Source organism: Symphalangus syndactylus, chromosome 16 (genome assembly GCF_028878055.3).
Source record: "Symphalangus syndactylus isolate Jambi chromosome 16, NHGRI_mSymSyn1-v2.1_pri, whole genome shotgun sequence".
Lineage (NCBI taxonomy): Eukaryota > Metazoa > Chordata > Mammalia > Primates > Hylobatidae > Symphalangus > Symphalangus syndactylus.
In genome coordinates, this window is record NC_072438.2 from 54,135,920 (window position 1) to 54,151,312 (window position 15,393).

Below are 15,393 nucleotides of genomic sequence, written 5' to 3' on the forward strand. Positions count from 1 at the left end.
CCAAAGGAAAAGAAATCATTGTATCAAAAAAGTACCTGCAATCATAGGCTTATCACAGCACTGTTCACAATAGCAAAGTCACAGAATCAGATATCTAAGTGTCCACCAACAAACGATTAAAGAAAATGTGATATTATATATATATACACACACACACATATATAATACACACTATGGAATCCCACTCAGCCATAAAAAAGAATGAAATTGTGTCTTTTGCAGCAACATGGATGAAACTGGATGCCATTATCTTTTTTTTTTTTTTTTTTTTTTTTTTTTTTTTTTTTTTTTTTTTTTTGAGATGGAGTCTCACTCTGTCGCCCAGGCTGGAGTGCAGTGGCGCTATCTCGGCTCACTGCAAGCTCCGCCTCCTGGGTTCACGCCATTCTCCTGCCTCAGCCTCTCCGAGTAGCTGGGACTACAGGCGCCCGCCACCACGCCCGGCTAATTTTTTTTATATTTTTTTTAGTAGAGACGGGGTTTCACCATGGTCTCGATCTCCTGACCTCGTGATCCGCCCGCCTCGGCCTCCCAAAGTGCTGGGATTACAAGCGTGAGCCACCGCGCCCGATGCCATTATCTTAAGTGAAATAACCCAGAAACAGAAAGTCAAGTACCACATGTACTCACTTACAAGTGAGAGCTAAATAACATGTACACATGGACATGGAAAATGAAATAGTAGACATTGGAGACTCAGAAAAGTGGGAGGATAGGTCAGGGAGCAAGGGATGAGAAATTACCGAACAGGTACAATTTACACTGTCTGCATGATGGGTACACTGAGAGCCCAGATTTCACCCCTACACAAGATATCAGTGTAACAAAACTGCGTTCGTACCCCTAAATCTATAAAAATAAAAATAAAATCCCGCCTTTATCCTTGGGAATATCATAGAATTACAAAATTTTAGTGTAAGGTTGCATAAATAATTGACTCAAATCCCTTCAAACGAGAAATCTAGCCAAACGGAGAACAAGTAAGTTTGATAAATCCATTGATCCCTGAGGCTTCCTTCCCAAAATATTACATTGCACATAATTTTGGTCTGGGTCGTCAAACCTCCTTTGACTCTCCCCAGGCAGCTGGGCAGTTTACATAGTGTAGGGTTGAGTTGGCTAACAGATATGACTCAACTGTAGACTAGCTGAGCTTCAGCTGGCTTTGGTTTCTTACAAGTCCTATTGCACTTTGGTTATTTTTTAGGTGCTACTGGCATTGAAGACCGTCTGCAGGAGGGAGTCCCTGAATCTATAGAAGCTCTTCACAAAGCAGGCATCAAGATCTGGATGCTGACAGGGGACAAGCAGGAGACAGCTGTCAACATAGCTTATGCATGCAAACTACTCGAGCCAGATGACAAGCTTTTTATCCTCAATACCCAAAGTAAAGTGCGTATATTGAGATTAAATCGGTTCTTCTGTATTTTCAAAGCCATTGGAACATTTGAGATTTGATGTATGCAAGGATAAAAAACAAAATGAAAGAGCAACCATTAGCTTCTTTTGTTGTTTGTTTGTTTGTTTTGTTTTTTTTTGAGACGGAATCTTGCTCTGTCACCCAGGCTGGAGTGCAGTGGTGCGTATCTTGGCTCACTGCAACCTCCACCTCCCAGGTTCAAGCAATTCTGCTTCAGCCTCTCAAGTAGCTGGGATTACAGGCATCTGCCACCACACCTGGCTAATTTTTGTATTTTTAGTAGAGATGGGGTTTCACCATGTTGGCCAGGCTGGTCTTGAACTCTTGACCTCAAGTGATCCGCCTGCTTTGGCCTCCCAAAGTGCTGGGATTACGGGATGAGCCACTGTGCCCCGGCCAGCAACCATTAGCTTCTTGATAATTTTTTCTATCCCGAAACCTACCTTGTGCTTGGAAGGGTGTCATAGTTCTCCTAAAGGCTTGATGGAAAATTATAATGATTCAGAGGAATCATTGCTGAATAAAGGCATTAGAAGAAAGTTTTTTTTTTTTTTTTTTTTTTTTTTTGCTTTCCCCCCTCCACAATGGATTACCAGGGATCTGACAGGACTTAGCCCAAAATGAGAAAATATATCAAGTCCTGAGACAGGAATCTACCTCCCTTTCAAGATGAGAAAAAGTGATAGTTTTTATTGAAATCAGGTGAATAAATTATTAAATTTTTTATGGCAATTCTAAAAATAGACTCTTAGGGAAATCATGCCCTCTTGTGGTAATTCCTAGGTAGCGCTCCCGAGAATATCATAAGTTTGAAGAACTGTTTAAGGGAAGAGGAAAATGTCATTTTTTAAAAGAGAAGGAATTTAAGAGGCTTTGACTCAGCCCAGTTTGTTCTATTTTTGCCTCCCGCTAATCTCTAACACCAATGTTTAATCAGATAAATAAGGGTTTTATTTTTCTCAGAAGCCTTCCAGTGTAGTGATACCCTCCAAGATTTGTGCACATTGTTTATTTTTCTTGAAAAACTTCCTCCCCTTCTTCTCCAGCAGTCAGACTTCATCAGTGATATCAATCCCATCACTGCAGTCTGCCTTCTTTGAAATCTTGTGGAGCTTTTCTTCAGGATCACTTCTTGAGCTTTGCCTGCTCAAGGCTGCCATGACTGGTTAACATGTGTTTGTTTGTTTGTTTGTTTGTTTGTTTGTTTGGAGACGGAGTCTCGCTCTGTCTCCCAGGCCAGAGTGCAGTGGCGCAATCTCGGCTCACTGCAAGCTCCGCCTCCCGGGTTCACGCCATTCTCCTGCCTCAGCCTCCTGAGTAGCTGGGACTACAGGCGCCCGCCACCACCCGGCTAATTTTTTGTATTTTTAGTAGAGACGGGGTTTCACCGTGTTAGCCAGGATGGTCTCGATCTCCTGACCTCGTGATCCGCCCGCCTCGGCCTCCCAAAGTGCTGGGATTACAGGCGTGAGCCGCCGCGCCCGGCCTGGTTAGCATGTTTTTGTGGTCGGGCCTCAACCAGCACTCAGCTAAATGGTACATTTTGAGAAAAGGGAAAAATAGAGCGGGTTCTCCTTTACGGTGGCCCAGTGACCCATAACCACAACCACCAGCCAACTCCCAGTAGCTGCAGGGGGCAGAACACAAGAAAATGCTGAGTCATTTCAGTCACCAAAAGAATGTAGCCTAGGTGGCTGGTAAGACTAGCGGTCAAATTCTTGGCCTAACGAGTTACTTACTCTGCTGTGCCGCTTTTTCTTTACTTGTAATGGGAGCGTAATGACTGTTTAATGGGGTTTTTGTGAGCATTAAATGAAAAAATATAAATTGTTTAATGCGGTGCCTATGAAATCAGAGGGGTTCAGTAAGCATTAAAAAAGAAAAATAGAGATTGTTGTGAACAGTAAAATCTTTAGGACTGTGAAATTCATTTATAATGCAATATATCCATGTAAAAAAATTACACTTGTACCCTTAAATTTATATACATAAAAAAATTATTTATAAATACACAATTTATCTTATGTTTAAAGGCATTTAAAACTATCAATTCAAGAAGTATTTACTGAGTATAATTTTTTTGCTATCGATAGCTATTCCACATGTGTGAATTTTCCAAATAACTAAACAGAATAAACAAACATAATTAATTTAGTTTTATTACGACTCAAAATAAAAAGCCAGGCACATAGTATGGGCTCAGTCACTAGTATTTAACTCTTTTCTTTCCCCCTCACACTCTTAGTCCCTCAGGAATCACTAAGAGTTTAAAAGGACTTGAAGATCAAGGAGCCCAGTGTGTCACTTAGTGAAGGAATTGCTCCTATAACATTCTAAGTAGGCAATGTGGCAGCCAGTGGAATGTCTGAAGTCACTTTTGTGTCATCTTTACAAATTTCCATCAACGTTGTTCTTCAATTTACAAATTAGATTATAAGTGTTGCCAGTTACAAACTTTACCTTTTACTCTCATAAAAGTTTTTTTTCTTCATTTGTTTTAATATAGTCATATCCTGTTTGTAACTAGTTACTGCATTGGAATATACAAAGGCCTTTCAGGATTGGTCATTTAATTTTTTAAGTTTTATTTTTGTAATTTCATTTAAATTTTTCTCCTCAGATTGGTAACTTTCTGTCTTCATAATTTATATTAGAATCTACAGAAAGGCTTTCCATACCTGATCTCATTTGACAATTACAACAAATAGACATAGAAGATAAATTATCTGTTTTGTAACCTGAGACTCCAAATGCTCGTGATTTCTCTAAGTACAGCTGATTACTAAACTTTAAATTTTCTGATTCCTATTTCAGTATATTTTCTAATTATATAGTACATATTACATATATACAGTTGATTCTCCTTATTTGTAGAGTTATAGTTTATGTAGTTGCCTTGAGCTCTGAATTAGCAAACACTGACCACTGCTTTTAGAGGAGATACAAAGTTAGCTTCCTCTAACTACAACATACTGTCAACAATCAATACATGACCTTGTTTCTTCTGAAATGTACCTTATTTAATATGCATATTAATGATTCATTAACGTTAAATGCATTGCCAACAGACTGTAACTTATACCCAAACAAAGCTTATCTGACATGGGTAAGTTCCCCCCATAGGACACATCATAGCCTTTTTTGCTTGGAAACACTGCAGCCCATGATTGGGAGTCATTTTAAACAGCAAAATCACTGACAAAAAGCAGAAAGATGCAAAAAATATGGCACCAAATAGCCCATGAATAGAAGACTTTGCTACAGTTTGAGAACTGGCAAAAGAAGGCATCATGGTGTTCAGCTTCAGCTGGGAATGGGCATATCCCATGACTTAAATGTCACTCTATGCATGTGACATTCAAATGTCACTCTATGACATGTAACCACAAAAGCACCTCAAGTATTGTGAAATTACAGATAAAGTTTATCAAGCAGGAGAATTCACAAATGTGGAATCCACAGATAATGAAGATTAGCTGTGTGTGTGTATGCATACTTCTATTATTTTTATAATGAAAAAAATAGTTAATTTGTAAAACCTAAACACATACTCAAATAAATAGAAGAGTACAAAACCCTTTATAATCAATTTATAATCATAAAACTACAATTTAAAATCATATTTTGGAGAATATCCACACAGACCGTATTCTGTATACTGTAGGCATATTGGTGCCACAAAGACTATATTTATATTATTGTATGGTATTGCAGCTGTATTCTTTCAATTACAATACCTTAAACACAATCTGATATTAATGTTTTCAGTAATTGCGAGGCATGTTACTTTCTAAATGTGCCATTTTAATTGAACCAAACTCCAGAAGAGTTTTAAAAATAATTTTTACTATGATGCAATGAGCTGTATGAGCATATCTGATTCATCTTCGTATACTTTTCCTTAAGGGCTTTGGAGGTGCATGGGATCAAATTCATTCCTAAAATGGAGCCCTGTCAACACTCCACAAGAGTGTTTATAGTTTTTGTGCTGTTTCGTGCTCACATATCCATATCTACTTCTTCCTTGCTTTTCTTATTTTGTTGTAGGTTGAGAAATGCTTGATGAAACAGCATTTAAAATCAAAGCGAACAAGCTCTGAGGGAGAGCTCTTTCACGAATAAACTATTTCAGACTTAGCGTATAAACTAAACTTAAATTCACTGCTTCTGGATTTGGAATTTGTTCTTAGTGGTCACTTGACACAGTAATTTCTGGATAAGCTTATTGTTCATCTTCCTGAGTAGAATTCATTCAGTGAATGTTTACTGAGTACCTGATGTGGTCCTCTTTCCAGCCTCACGAAGGCTTCAAAAGTGAACTGAAAGTGATACCTGCCTTTAAAGAACTTCCTAACTAGTGTGGAGTGAGGATGTATGCAAACGAGACATGATAAGTACCACAAAGAACATCCTGGCCAGAATGCAAGTGCCATGAGGGCAGGAATCTTCATGTTTATTGGTGTAGCTCTTAGAATGTTTTCTAATATATAGTTTCTCATTACTTAGTGAGTGAATGAATACGTTGAATCAAAAAGAAGATAAAAACAATAATTACTATTGCAAATGCCTGCCATGTGTCATGCCTTACACTAGGAGTTTTGCATGTATTATTTCGCTTAATCCTCACAACAACATTATGATGGAAATAATATTTGCATATTTTTAATGAGAAAGTTACGGGTTAGAGAGGTTAAATAGTTTGCCCAAGGTCAAGCAGCTAATAATCGGCAGAATGAGACCAGAGGACTCTTGGGATTCACTGTTCAAGAAGGCAAATTGCACACATGAAGAAATTTCACAGCTATTTCTTTATAAGAAATACAGGTGAGATGTTCCCCCTCCTTTTAACCCATCCCCACATACACACAGAACTCTCTGCGGAAGACTCGTAAAATCTTTGAAAATAATCAGTTATTCATTATTTGAGGTTTTCTTGATTCAGCAATTGGTAAAATATGACAATAAAAAATGTAACTGGTTCTGGCACCGAGGGAGCCTGGAGGCTAACCACTTTTGCCTCTTGTTTCAAGGATGCCTGTGGGATGCTGATGAGCACAATTTTGAAAGAACTTCAGAAGAAAACTCAAGCCCTGCCAGAGCAAGTGTCATTAAGTGTAGATTTACTTCAGCCTCCTGTCCCCCAGGACTCAGGGTTACGAGCTGGACTCATTATCACTGGGAAGACCCTGGAGTTTGCCCTGCAAGAAAGTCTACAAAAGCAGTTCCTGGAACTGACATCTTGGTGTCAAGCTGTGGTCTGCTGCCGAGCCACACCGCTGCAGAAAAGTGAAGTGGTGAAACTGGTCCGCAGCCATCTCCAGGTGATGACCCTTGCTATTGGTGAGTGAGGAGGAATCTGAGTCCTGCTCTTCTCCCTTTCACACCACACCAGACGCCGATCCTTCTGTCTCCTTCCTCCCCCACTGTTCCTTCCATTTTCCTCCTCCCTTTTTCTCTACCACATTCACTTCTTCCCATCACCTATTTGAGTACCTTCCTCCATCACCTATTTGAGCACCTTCTGTGAACCAGGTAGTAGGGATGTGACATGGTAAACAGTATAATAGTCCAGACTTCTTAGTTTAGTGTCAGACCCCCAAATCAGCAAGCTTAAATCAAGTAATAAACTGAGTCACAGAACTGAAAAATCTATGTGTTCTACCTTCAGGAAAGCTAAATTCAAGGACATGAGAATTTATTTATTTATCCGTTCCACACAAATATTTATCAAGTGCCTTTTTTGTACCAGGCATTTTTCTAAGGAATGGAGATACAAGAGTATATAAAATTGACAAACTACCTTTTTACAAGGAACTTACATCTAGTAGGAAGGCATACAGTAAAACAAAGCATAAATCTGTAGGGAATCAGATAGTGATAAGTACTATTGAAAAAATAAAGTGGAATGAGGAGATGTAGAGCACTGGAGATGGGCTGGGGCTGCTCTTTTAAATACAATTTTCAAAGAAGGTCTCACTGCTAAGGTTGACTGTGAGCAGAGACATGAAGGAAATCATAAAGGGGCCATGGGAGACATGGGGAAGAACATTTCTGGAAGAGAAGACAGTGAAAATGAAAGCCATGAGGGGAACCATGTTTGGTGTGTCAGAGGACAAAGCCGGTTAAGCAAAGGGAGGCGTTTTCTGCAGGTTATTAAAGGTCAGAGAAGCAGCAGAGGGCCAGATCACACAGGGTCTTAGAGGACATTATAAAATTAGGGAGCCATTGAAGGATTTTGAGCAGAAGTGGGACATGATTTGCCTTAAATTTAAAATGATCATTTGGCTGTTCTGTCAGAGTAATTGTTGGGCTGCAAAGACATATGAAATCAGTTGGAATAATTCAGCAAGAGATGATGGCAGCTTGGGCACAGCTGGGAGCAAAGGAAGGGTTGGGACGTGGTCAGATGATGGGCCTGGTCTGAAAAATGGGCATGGTTTGAAAAAAGACCCAGAGACATTTGCTGGCATATTGGATATGTTACATGAGAGAAAGAGTTGTGAAAGGGAACGCCAAAGTTATGTCTAAGAACAGAAAGAACAGAGCTGCCATTTACTGAGATAGAGGCAGGGGAAACTGGGAATTGGGTCTTAACTCATGCGAAGTTTGAAAAGGCCATTAAATATCTAAGCGGTGATGTCAGGTAGGAAGTGAGAATAAAAGTCTGGAATTTAGGAATAAGAAATTGGCTAGAGATATAAATTTGAGAATCAGAAGTCTAGTGGATATCAGGCCGGGTACAGTGGCTCACGCCTGTAATCCCAGCACTTTGGGAGGCCGAGTTGGGTGGATCACTTGAGGTCAGGAGTTCGAGATCAGCCTGGCCAACGTGGTGAAACTCCACCTCTATTGCAAATACGAAACTTGGCCCGGCATGGTGGTGGGATCCTGTAATCCCAGCTGCTAGGGAAGCTGAGGCAAATAGTCACTTGTACCCGGGAAGCAGAGGTTGCAGTGAGCTGAGACTGTGCCACTGCATTCCAGCCTAGGAGACAGAGAAAGATTCTGTCTCAAAAAAAAAAAAAAGAAAAGAAATAAAAGAAAAAAAAAAAGACACTAGTGGATATCAAAGCCTTGACACCAAAGAATGAGTATAACTGAAGAGAACTGTAGTATGAGATTAAGATCTCAGAGACTCCAGTGTTAAGAGGATATGATATGAGGACTTGGCATATCAGCTCTCTCTTTCAATGTCTGTTTTCCCTCTGGACTGCTTCCAGTCTCAGGTAACTTTTCCCCTCAGGGTGGTGACGTAGCCACTAAAACTCCTGGGTTTCCATCTTATCCTATTAACAACTTGGGTGAAAAGATAGCATCACTTTTCAGATTGCTGCAGTAAAGTTTCAGGATTAAGGTGGAATTTTGTTCAATTATCTTGTTGAATAAACAGATAAATAAATGAATTGTTCAAGCTTATGGATCCAAATGCTTCCGAAGCGAAAACTCCTGGATTTATAATTACAGATAACATAGTTATATTATAATTCATTACATTATAATTATATTTACCATGTAAATTATATTTAATACTTATAATTTATATCACGCATTATATAATATATAACAGTTATATTATAACTTATAATAATATTAATTAATTGGAGTCATATGTCCATCTCTGAACCAGTTACTGAGGCCAGGGAATAGAAGATGCTGATTGTACAGATCTGGGTCACTTGCTTACCTATAAATATGGAGGTTTGAGTTCACCCTAACAAACCACATAAACTTAAGAATTTCCAAGGAAAACCAGTATACCTTTACTGAAAAACAGGTGAATTGTTGGTGATCAATTGTTCATTACCAGCAGGAATGTGGTACCTCCTCCTAAGAAGCTTCCTGTGTTGGGGGAGACCAGTAAGTCTGTATGCAGCCATGATACTGTGTGATGGGTGTGCTAGAGATACATAGGGTGGTGCTGAAGCCTTATGAAAGGGCATCTGATCTTTAAAAAAGTATGAGAAGGATTTCCCAGAGGAAATGACATCTAAGCTGAGAGCAAGAAAAATTGAAATCCAGAAAAGTGAGCTGGGGGTGATCAGGACGGTGTTGTTATCACGTGCGTGGCTACAGGGAGAAGGGTGTATCTGGAGAGTTGAAAGTAGCATGAGTGACATGAAAAACAAGATCAGTCTGGGTAGGTGTCATAGCGTGAAGGAGTTTAAAGCAGTGTTGAGTTTGGAATTCTTCCTGATGGCAGTGGGATGCCACTTCATTTCTGTTTCACTTACTTCCAGGAAACTTGCAGAATGGGATGAACTTTGAAGGATTTATGTGTTCACTTGAGCTGCCCCTATTGATTTGCAACATTTACACCCTTTCTTTACTCCTCATATGTTTCTCTCCTTTTTTTCTGCCTCATGAAGGTGATGGTGCCAATGATGTTAGCATGATACAAGTGGCAGACATTGGGATAGGGGTCTCAGGTCAAGAAGGCATGCAGGTGAGTGGCTATTGTGCACCCAAGTTCTGTGGCCTTGACCTGCCCATCCAAAGGCAGCATTCTCCATGGTAAATTCTCTGTGGCAGAGTGAGGCTGTGTGTGGCTAGCTGAGGAGTGGGAGATGGGAAGTTTACCTATCCATTCATTGATTTTTTTTTACTAGGTGAGTATTATAGCATTTTCCTGGGTAATTTTAGCTGTGTTATTCACTTGTTAAAAATAGAGCTCATCTAAAATCACAGGAATATATATTTTAGCCCTGCAATGGCTGCGTAAATTCTGACTCTGAAGAAGCTACTAAGGATTTGAATGAAGGACCTAAAGATCTTGAGGCAGGAGAGGGAGGAAAAAAAAGGGACAGAAGAGGATATGAGAGGAGAAGGAAGGAAGTGGGAGTGTCCTATTTGTGCACACGTGCGTGTGTGTGTGTGTGTGTGTGTGTGTGTTGGATGGTATTTTAGGCACAAAATTCAGATAAAAGCTCATAATCCAAAAAACTGATTTTCATTCATGTATGGAACAAATGCGGTCAGAAGAAGGTAGAATATGAGGCCTAGGGTTTCCCAAGAATTGTGCTGTGTCTGTTCTAACATGTTTGATCACTCAGGATAGCATTCTCTCCCCATTGCATCTGCAGGCTGTGATGGCCAGTGACTTTGCCGTTTCTCAGTTCAAACATCTCAGCAAGCTCCTTCTTGTCCATGGACACTGGTGTCATACACGGCTTTCCAACATGATTCTCTATTTTTTCTATAAGAATGTGGTATGTAACCCCAGAGAATTTGTCCCTTTTCCCTTTGTACCTTCCAAGACTGTTGCATCAAGGATGAAGACGAAGTGTCCTATGCTAAGCTCACTTTCCTTATTGATGTATTGGGAACAGCCAGGACTGGTCTTGCTGTCTTACCAGAACTAAGCTCGGAATGTGCTGTTTCAGCTGCTGACAGCAAATTGCCAGGCTTGTCCATCTGCTAACATTTTCTACTCCCTGTGCATTTAAATTAAGTCCTGTCTGTTTCATTTAAAATCCGGTTTTTGACCTTCCATAAAAAAGGCTGTGACAAGAAGAATTATGAAATGTTTAATGTTATCTGTCAGTGCAGAATGAAAAGGTTTGCATCGTTTTACTGGAAATACCAAAAAATATCAGCTCTTCCAAATTAATGCCCCGTGTGTTATAATAAAGACACAGATACAGATGAAAGCCTAGTATGTGTTAGCGTGTGGCTGGCTGTTGCTCACAGATGCAAGAATTCTCTAGCCAACCTATAAAGTGTATTTGTGCTCAGTAGTTATTTAATGATAAATGAACCACATTTTGATTCTATAATTCATAAAAGGGCAGAATTTGATTAAAAATCCAGGCCTCTAATCTTCAGCCTGCTATTTAAATTTCAGCTTCCTTTTTTTATAAAATCATATGTAATCAGATGTAAGTATCTTCTAAGTGGGGTAATTATGTAAATATCGTGAATTTTAGGCCAAATTCATTCTTAGTCTTTAAAGTGCATATGTAGTATGTTAGTAGTAGACATGGGTTGATGTCACTCTATTAAAATACCATTTTTAGGGAAAGAAAGTCATTTTTAGGAGATGCCAAATGTGTAATGTAGAACTCTGTGTGCGCGTGTGTATGTCCATCGGTAGAAACATTTTTTTTTTCCTGCAGCACAATATACTTTTCAGGAATCTCTCAAGACTTTACTGATTAGAATTAGTGCAGTTAGTCAAAGTTTAGTAGAACTCAGATACTTTAGGAAAATATTTGAAATGTATAAACTCCCTGCCTGAGTATGTGCTTCTGGGAAAACTGCAGCTTGTAATTTACAATTCCAGAACTTAGTGGACAATGGCTTTTAAAGAGGAGCCCCTCTCTCAAGTTTTTATTTTAAACCTTTGCATTTGTTCACCTTCGCCTCTATTGTGGCAATATCCATTCACCTCTTCACCTCCTTTTAACTCCAGATTGAATCCAACAGTAAAGAAATACTAGTATTAGGAGGAGATGGTGTACACTCCCGAAGACAGGGAGTGTTCGTTAGTAGAGAGAATCAGGACCTCGGTGGTCTTCCTGCTCCGTAATCCTTGAGTGGCCATTCATACTGATGATCTCCAGACTTAATTGATATCTCTTATTTACCCAGCTAAACAATGCATATTTTATGTGCTATGCAAAGGTCTTGGGCCAGAAGCCATTGGAGTAGCTTATCTTTCTGAGACCATGGTTCTTGGATGTTGGACAACCTTTGAGGTGCCAATGAAGACTATGGATTCATTCCCCCGGAATAGCGCCCCCAAGCCACAAACAATACATTTTCAGAAACTGGGCCTGATCCATGTCCGTAGGCGCTAGGCTAAGAAAATATATTCTGGCCAGGTGCGGTGGCTCACGCCTGTAATCCCAGCACTTTGGGAGGCCGAAGCAGGTAGATCACAAGGTCAAGAGATCAAGAAATTCAAAATCTATTCTGAGGATTGTGGCCCTTGTCCTGAGGTTCTAGTGTATCTATGATGACAATTTTTTTTTCAATAAGACACTTTACAGATCATGACTACTTTCTTGTTTGTGTGTTTGATTTTTGAGACAGGATCTCACTCTGTCCCCCAGGCTGAAGTGAAGTGGCATGATATCGGCTCACTGTAACCTCTGCCTCCCGCGTTCAAGCTATCTTCCCATCTCAGCCTCCTGAGAAGCTGGGCCTAAAGGCATGCGCCACCATACTTAGCTAATTTCTGTCTGGGTTTTTTTTTTTTTTTTTTTTTTTTTTTTTTTTTTTTTTTTTTGGTAGAGGTAGGATTTCACCGTGCTGGCCAGGATGGTCTTGAACTCCTGACCTCAAGTGATCTGCCCGCCTTGGCCTCCCAAAGTGCTGGGATCACAGGCATAAGCCACTGCATCCGGCCGATGATGACCATTTTCTAACTTGATCTTGATACTAAGCCCTAAGGTAGTATAATTCTCATTTTACAGAGGAGGAAATAATAATTCAGGGTGGTTAGGGAAATGACCTAAAGGCAAAGAATCAATTGGAAGTATCCCCCAGCCTTGAAACAAAACTCTTTCTAAGTCCAATATCCTTTCCTGTGGCCTGCCCTCCTTGAGAGCACAGAGCTTTTTATAGTGAACTTAGTTTGTCTGAGACAAAATACTACAGGAAACCATGTAGAATGCCTGTGCCTGGCCTCTAGGGTCACCAACTATCCAGGTTTTCCTGAGAGTGTCCCGGTTTTAGCACTGGGAGTCCCAAGGCCTGGGAAACCCCTCAGTCCCAAGCAAACTGGGATGGCTGACCACTCTGCTGGCACCACTCCATTTCACCACTATGTATTTATGAACCCAGAAGGCAAGAAAATGGACATTTGTGCTGTGCCTACTCCATGTCTGTGCCAGGCACTGGGCTAGATTCTCTTCATCTAGAGTTGAATCCTTCAGTTTGAACACTGATTCTGCTACTTATTAGCCACGTGGCTTTGGACAAGTTTCTTAGTCTCTCTGTGCCTCAGTATCTTAGTCTGTTCAGGCTGCTGTAACAAAGTACCACAGACAGGCGGCTTGTAAACAACATTTTCTTCCCCACTATTCTAGAGGCTGGAAATCCAGATGAGGGGACCAGAATGGTCAGGTTCTGGTGCGGGTTTTCTTCTGGATTGTAGATTCCTCATTATATCCTTACATAAAAAGAGATGAGATGATGAGAGCTCACTGGGATCCCTTTTATAAAGAAACTGATTTCATTCATGAGGCCTCCAATTCCATGGCCTGATCACCTCCCAAAGGTACCACCTCCTAACACTATCACAGTGGGGATAGTGCTCTGTGCTCTCAAGTAGGGCAGACCACAGGAAAGGACATTGGTCTTAGATAGAGGGAGTTTTGTTTCAAGAGGATTTCAAATAAATTTTGGGATTAACATTCAGTTAATTACACTTAATTAAATTAACATTCAGTTCATTACACTTCATTTCCTGATCTGTAAAATGGCAACAACAATGTAATTCCCAGGTTGTTATAATGATTAAATGAATTATTCCTAAAGCACTTAGAACAGTGCTAGCACCACATAATAAGTGGGGTGTGTGTGTGTGTGTCTGTACATACATGTGCACACTTTAATTTAATAAAATATTTATCAAAAAAAGCCGCAAGGTAAATTGTGGTCCTCTCTTATATAAGAAAACTGCAGAGAGGCTGAGGTCATGCAGCTCAAAATGGCAGCATTTGGAATGTGTAATCATAGCACACATTACTGATTCTAAGATCTCAATGTCCTTCTTTGTGTCTCTAGGCCTATGTGAACCTCCTTTTCTGGTACCAGTTCTTTTGTGGATTTTCAGGAACATCCATGACTGATTACTGGGTTTTGATCTTCTTCAACCTCCTCTTCACATCTGCCCCTCCTGTCATTTATGGTGTTTTGGAGAAAGATGTGTCTGCAGAGACCCTCATGCAACTGCCTGAACTTTACAAAAGTGGCCAGAAATCAGAGGTAGGTGTTAAAGCAAGAGTGCTTGGATGGATACATGTCCATTTTCAAAGCCGGTGTGTTTTCTTAGTCAGCCAAATATTGCAGTCCACTCAGAACTGTTTGAAATATCTGATTGTTTTAAAAGATCTGGGCCGGGCGCGGTGGTTCACGCCTGTAATCCCAGCACTTTGAGAGGCCGAGGCGGGTGGATCACGAGGTCAGGAGATCGAGACCATCCTGGCTAACACGGTGAAACCACGTCTCTACTAAAAATACAAAAAATTAGCCGGGCGTGGTGGTGGGCGCCTGTACTCCCAGCTACTCGGGAGGCTGAGGCAGGAGAATGGCGTGAACCCCGGGGGGTGGAGCCTGCAGTGAGCCGAGATCGCGCCACTGCACTCCAGCCTCGGCAACAGTGAGACTCTGTCTCAAAAAAAAAAAAAAAGATCTCTACTCGTGGCAGATATTCACTTACTTAACTTTGAGGTAAATACAGATTAATCTATGAAGGGCCTTATGTACTTATAAGAAGAAATCTGAAGTTTGAATCTTACAACCAATAATATCTAACATTTACTAAACCCCATTGCCATATATTGTGCTAACTACTTAACATCCCCCGTCTGATTTATCTTCATGAAAACACGTTGAGACAGAACCTAGTGTTGGTCCCATTCTAAGATGAAGAATCTGAACCTCAAAGGGGGTTAGTAATTTTTCAAGAAATCCCACCCGTAAAAAGTGGTTCAGTATATGTTAGAAAGAATAGGTTATGTTTACTCTGAGTTTAAATTCTGGTTCTGTGGTATGTGACCTTGATAAATTTTTTAACTTGCCTGTGCTGCAGGTTCTTTATGGGAATGAAGTGAGGATTAAGGAAGATAATGCAGGTACAACTTCCAGCCATAGCAAGCTCTCAGTGTTGTCATTTTTACCCTCCAGAATTAACCAGAAATTTGAGGAAATCCCAAATTTAAAATAATGCACTTATTTTCATCGGTCTAACTATTCTGACTTGAAATGCCTTTCTGGAATGGAGAGTCATTTAGTGTCCTTACACTACC

At 40.2% G+C, this 15,393-nt stretch overlaps 1 protein-coding gene across 9 annotated transcripts in view; it reads left to right on the forward strand.

Annotated features, from left to right (window-relative positions):
• ATP10D (ATPase phospholipid transporting 10D (putative)) overlaps nucleotides 1–15,393 on the forward strand; it is a 110,377-nt gene that overhangs the window by 78,938 nt on the left and 16,046 nt on the right. For all 9 annotated transcript variants that reach the window (XR_008651819.2, XM_055246555.2, XM_055246556.2 and 6 more), the window contains 5 exons: nucleotides 1,208–1,392; nucleotides 6,451–6,760; nucleotides 9,787–9,863; nucleotides 10,501–10,626; nucleotides 14,150–14,350. Coding sequence is in view for 8 of the 9 variants with exons in the window: in XM_055246555.2 (XP_055102530.1) it covers nucleotides 1,208–1,392; nucleotides 6,451–6,760; nucleotides 9,787–9,863; nucleotides 10,501–10,626; nucleotides 14,150–14,350 (899 nt within the window). In the remaining variant the exon portion in view is untranslated. The remainder of the gene's footprint in view (nucleotides 1–1,207; nucleotides 1,393–6,450; nucleotides 6,761–9,786; nucleotides 9,864–10,500; nucleotides 10,627–14,149; nucleotides 14,351–15,393) is intronic.